At 38.9% G+C, this 6,000-nt stretch overlaps 1 protein-coding gene across 1 annotated transcript in view; it reads left to right on the top strand.

The window, feature by feature from the left end:
• si:dkey-151g10.3 (serine/threonine-protein kinase WNK3) overlaps window positions 1-3,561 on the top strand; it is a 34,294-nt gene extending 30,733 nt beyond the window's left edge. Inside the window, exons 20-25 of the mRNA XM_037684487.1 lie at window positions 1,383-1,468; window positions 1,547-1,890; window positions 1,992-2,227; window positions 2,313-2,408; window positions 2,496-2,653; window positions 2,825-3,561. Of these exons, the coding sequence (XP_037540415.1) occupies window positions 1,383-1,468; window positions 1,547-1,890; window positions 1,992-2,227; window positions 2,313-2,408; window positions 2,496-2,653; window positions 2,825-3,391 (1,487 nt within the window). The 3' untranslated portion in view covers window positions 3,392-3,561. The remainder of the gene's footprint in view (window positions 1-1,382; window positions 1,469-1,546; window positions 1,891-1,991; window positions 2,228-2,312; window positions 2,409-2,495; window positions 2,654-2,824) is intronic.
• Window positions 3,562-6,000: the final 2,439 nt, after the last annotated feature.

Here is a 6,000-nt window from a genome sequence, read left to right as displayed (position 1 = left end):
ATATACTGTTCACTTTTAGCTACAATTAGAAATGAGAGAAAGTCAAAGAAAGGAAGAATTTATGATTGTGGGATAGAGAGAAGAGAAGACTTAAGTATTCTTTTATTTCCATTTCAACCATACAGTAAATGGGTGAAAAACTATGAATTGTAAAGAGACAAAGTTCCTTCTTAGACTTTAGTGCTACAAAAAATGAGGAGGAGCAATGGATGGAAAGCTACAACAATTTAGGTTAATTTCTACATTTATTCAATCTTTATTTATACAGGTTAGTCTCATTGAGTCATGAAGACTCATTTACAAGAGAGACCTGTTACATGCAGAATAAGGTTTAAAGCCTTAAACAAAGAGAGAATAAACCTTTTGATTTTAAATATGCCCACTTGCAAAGGCAACCATAATGTTAAAGAAATTAAACTTAACCACTAAAATGCTATAATCAAGGAGAAATGTAAGATGTTTATCCTCAGTTCTCAAACACAAATAAATTTGACTTCATGTTGTTTATGGACCATTTTAAAATAAATTTAAAGTTTTATACAATTTGTGAACAACGGCATCCTTTTAGTTTACATTTTAGTGTTACAAATAAAAAACAGGGTTGAATTTGTATAAATTACCCAGAGCCCATAAGTTATAGCCAGGCTCGTACAAAAGCAGCCATTCAGATATGTCTAGACTTCATTCAGTCACAGTGTACCACCCATCTTGTGTGTTTCTGTTTATATGTGTTGCACGTGTAGCAATAGCTTAAAACCACTGCTCCAAGAGCTCATGCATGATCACCTGTGTTTTGTCCTCCACAACTAATAATGGACCATTATCTGTAAGTAACACCTGTAACAGACGGCACATTTCTTCACTTTTGTGTTTTTTAAACATCTAAGCTTGAATAATGTAATTTTTCCATGTGCACACCTTACTAATGTTTAATCCTTATTATCAAATATTACTACAAATTTGGGCCCAGGTTTCAAATGTATCATTGGACTTTTCTGTTATATGAATGTGTTAGTGGTGAGTCAATGAGAATGAGAGTGAATTTTTAGTAAAAGAGGTGTGTCTCTCTCTGTGTGTGTGATTTAGACCATGACACGTGCAAAACATGCAGTGAACATACACATCTTATAGACTTTCATGCAGTGACTGTATGTAAGTCACAAAGGTGATTTTGATTGTTGATTTGTAACGCTGCACTTTTGTGTCTGCCCTGCGTCTGTCTGTTCTCACCTGTACGTCTGTATTGTGCTTTTTTTTTCCTGGTTGATTTTGTTTGTTTTTTTTTGTCACCATTTATGTGCTGTTGCTACATGTGTGTCTGTGTTATTGTCTTGGTGTGTTTTGCCTCCCCTTTTTGGTTTTCATCCCTTTCTCTTTATCAGACGGACATTCAGTCGGTCTTCCACTTGACGATGACAAAAAGGAGACATCACTGAGTTTATCTCAGTCCCACAAAGGTCGATTTCAGGTGAGAGAAAATACACTGATTATATTTTCTTTTTTCATTTCATCATGCACTAAATGTTTCCAACATATCTGCTGATAGGTGACACCAGTGCCCCAGACCACTCCTCCAAAACATACACCATCAAGCCATGGTAGTACTCACAGGAAAGTGGGACGCTTCTCTGTAACCAAGACAGAGACAAAGAAAGAGGACAGGCAGACTGACAGCTCACCAGTGTCTCCTGATCTGGAAAGGGGGAGAAGGAAATCTCAGATGAAGGAATGCGATAAAGAAGAAAGTAGGAGGACCCCATCAGTGGCCCACCTGCCTCGAGGATTTGGACATAACCACTCACCGCTGGGCAGCAGTGATGATGATGATGATAATGAGAGTGAGCTGGAGGATGAAGAGCTGAGAAAAGAACTACACAAACTCAGAGAAAAGTAAGTCCACCAAAGGAGGAAAATCACTTCACTGTTTTACAAAATGTCTGTTTCCATTTGTTGACGTTTCTTGTTCATGTTACAATGTTGTCTGTCTGTAGACACATCGGAGAGGTTGTTTCTCTTCAGGCCAAGCAGAACAGAGAGCTTCAGGAACTTTACAGACAACTTCGTTCTCTTAAAGACCAAAGACAGAGTCTGCCTGCCTCCCTGTGCCGAACCCCCCCTCTTCCTGCAGGACCTCCTGTCCTCTCTCCACGCAGGCCAAGGCCAGCCAAAATCAAGCTTCGGCCACGACCTCACTCTCACATGGACAACAATGGAGTTGCACGCTCTGGTTAGGCTGTTTCACAACCCCCTCCCCCGTTTTATTTTTACATAGCTTGGTCTCTGTGTGATATTGGGTTTATTGTCTATTCTAGGGATTCAGCAGTCGAGTAGTTTTTCAGGTGGTGAACAGGGTCGACTGTCATCATTCTGCAACTCAAATCTTCGTACTTCAAGTCCTGCTAAAGCAGGTAGTTTTTCATATCAGTACCTAATCAAAACAACATGTATTTAATGCCATAAAGAAGATTTATGAATCAGTTCTTTTTTCCTTACAGATCACAGTCCCTCGAGGACGAGCACATTCACAGACGAACTGCACAAGCTTGTTGATAATTGGACAAAGGAGATGGTGGGCCCTGTTCCAACCAAGCCTTCATTGAATCAAATCAAGCAGATTCAGCTGGTGCAGGGAGGCTGGAGCCAGTCAGCAGAGGTAAACATCAGAAGACAACACTTTGCAAAAATAAACTAATTGCATATTTAAAAAATATATATATTATTTTATGGATTAGAATTTATCTGATGTCTGACATTTGTCTAAAAAAATCAAAGTACAGTTGTTTTGGTTTTTTTTTTTTTTTAGCATTTATTAATGTGATTACAGATCACACCACCAAACTGGTTTCCAGCAGCACCACTGAATCCCCAGGCACCTCCAGCCCCTGCAGGCTTGACAGTGGCAGCCGCCTCTCCTTACACAGGGGGAGGAAGCCTGGCAACCCTCCCCTGCCCAGGACCCCAGCCTTCGCAAAGTCACGCGGCTCAAGTGCCACAGATGCAGCAAAGTTTACACCCCCATCAGCCTGCCCCCCTCCAGCAGTTGCCCTATCAGCAGTCCCCTTTGTGCCAGCAGTTGTCACATCCTCGGATGCAAACCTCCATACACTCACAGACACAGCCCACTCTTTTGCTGCCCCAGTCAGCAACACAAAGCCAATTGTTGCTGCCTTCCCAAACCCCACTATCACCAGTGTCCACAGCCATGTCTCTGCTGCAAGGCACTGGCACCACTGTACCCACTGAAAGCACGGCTGTTACTGGGGCAGTGTTTTCCTCCCCTTCGTCTCCCTCGACTACCTGTTCCTCTTCTTGCTCAACTGCTGCTTTACCTTCCAGTGCCAAAAATCACCCAACACCCCCCACTTCTACTCTTCCTCTGGGACAGAAATGAAGCCTAGTGAATTGTGAGGTCAATATGAAGATTCGAGAGAAGGAAATGCTCAGCGAGTCAGGATGTAAGGCAGATTCGTTTAGAGCGTTAGTTGAATTCATGTGTGAGAAAACTGTGACTAAATTGAATTTAAGGATCCCAGCTTGCTTCTGAAGGAGATGGGAAAAGATTGTGAAAGACAGAAAATCAATTCAAGGATGTACAGACAGCGCAGCAGCTGGGGGTGTGAATGACTGGATGTTGCGATGTATAAAGTCATTAATGTATGAGTGTGTGCTTTTATGTGTGTGACTGTGTGTTTCTAGAGTATTTGATATTGATAACATATCACTTGTCCTTGGATACAAATGACGTTGTCTGTTTCTGTTTGCAAACCAACTCTGCTGGACCTGAGATCTCCCAAGGCAGAGACTACAAGAAGCACTAAATCAAGCAGATTCAGCAAGTGCACTGAGGCTGGAAAATGACTAAAACTTTCACTGTGCTAGTATTTTCTGTTTAAATTGCCAATGCTTACGGTGAAAGGACTATCAAATTTAAAAGTGCAATTAGTGATGGTCATTTAAATTGACCCGCATGTATTGTATTGATTTGTCTAAAAAGCTTCAAACATTTTTTCTAGAGGCACATAATGATTATTAGATACATAGAGGAACTTTTTCAAACTTGAGACTTGCAGCACAACATAACTCAGTGGCCAGTTTAAAAAACAACCCAAAAACATGTTAACAACAACAACAACACAAAACATGGCATGTTACATGGTTAAGCATGGTAAACTTATCTGGCTGCCCTCATTTCCAGCCAATGTAAAACTCCTCTGCATTGTTTCAGAATGTTACAATGCTCTTTGCATTTAAAAGAAAACAGTCCAAATTAACATAAATTCATTATGAAAACACAGCATGGTTGGCTACACACACTCAACCAATACTGCATGACCTTACAACTAATTGGATGTTTCCTAGCCCAAACTGCATCTACCTGCTGTGTGTTTATCAGACTTTTTGGATATTTGCAGCCTAAATATATAATCGTTCAAGAGTAAATTTGCTTTTAGCATTTTGCGCTTTCACATCTGACATCTTTTGCTTTCTGTTTGAACTCGGCATATCACCTTATATGTATGTCCTGCTAAAGTGGAAGAAGATGAACAAAAAGAACTGCCAAGTTATTCTTGACTGGGGAAACCAAACTGTATAGGGTATTTCCACGTTGCCTTTATAATTCCTGCTTTGTTGTGAGTGTGACTGTATGATTTTATGTGCAATGAAGTTTTCTAAGTCCCATGGTGTATTTCATCATGATTTACATCCCTTTTTCATTTAGCTAAAGCAGCCTCTCGGATGTCATGTACTCAAGTAAAAATGTTTACTCTGCCTGTGTTCCAGGCCTGCTTCCTTACAAAAGAAAACAAAACAAGACGTTAGATCGTAAAGGTTGAGAGTTTGATGTTTAACACTGTTGTGAAGTTCTCACTTGTCAGCTGTAATCTTTGTTTGGCAATTATTGTGAGCTATTTAGTCTTTACCTACAGGCTTAGTGTGACTGCATCATCAGCTGAAATGTGGTGTGTTTTGTGCACATCACTAACATTTCATTTAGCTTTAAATCTAATTTACATACAAAAATATGCAGGATAATGTATCTGCAGTTGATATATTATCATACGAGTTAGCTTTTTAGTGAACTTAGCCATGCACGTTTGACCATTGATGGTTAGGCATTAATACGATTACAGTGTAAAAAGTGGCCTGTAGTAAAAGCAGCATTTGTTTTTATTGATTATAGAACGAGTGTGTGGCTCATAACACACGAGGTTGCACAATTAAAATAAAAACTGCTAAATATGAGTCAAATAGAATTTGAATACAACTGGTACACACTGAAAGGTGTGGGTGAGAAACAGCATAATCCATAAGTAGGATTTTTAAAGTTTCTTTTATTTGTTGCTTTTCAAGACTTCCTACATTTGAACAGAGATGTAGTTCATGAATAGTGAAGGTGAGATACTGTGCTGTCACGTCTGATACTAACGTGTTTAACAAGCTTGGTCATTATGAAGCTGGCTTTGTCCTTTTGAGTGTTTCCAAAATGTGATTTAAAAGATAAATTATTTTTGTATTTTGAAAAGGGGTTGTACAACTTGTAAAATTTTATTCTCATCACTATAAACCAGAGGTTATTGGAAAAACAATTTTTCATCCCTGTTTACATGGGACTCCCTGTCCCTATGCACATATATAGTACTTCAAGAAGCTAAGGCCATTTCCTATTATTTTAGAAGAAACTTTCTGTAAATTTATTTAAATTATAATTTGGATTATACATCAACAAAAGGCACCAGCAGACCAGTCGGTCTGATCTAAAACACAAATTAAACCAAAAATTTTGAGAATTGTAAAATGCATGACTGACGACCAATAATAAAAGAAAATATGATAAAGTGTGTTGCTGGTGATTTAGCCCTTGTAGACTGTAACTAATTCAACTGTCAATTTTATTTATGTTTTGTAACTAATTAAAATAAATGATGCCAAACCTCAAATTACATAATTTTTTTTAAAGGGGATTTGCGGGAACATGACTTTCTTTTAAGGTTCTTGATC

Source organism: Nematolebias whitei, chromosome 11 (assembly GCF_014905685.2).
Source record: "Nematolebias whitei isolate Nwh7 chromosome 11, NemWhi1, whole genome shotgun sequence".
Lineage (NCBI taxonomy): Eukaryota > Metazoa > Chordata > Actinopteri > Cyprinodontiformes > Rivulidae > Nematolebias > Nematolebias whitei.
The sequence above is the reverse complement of the archived record's forward strand: the minus strand, read 5'-3'. Positions and strand labels throughout refer to the sequence as shown.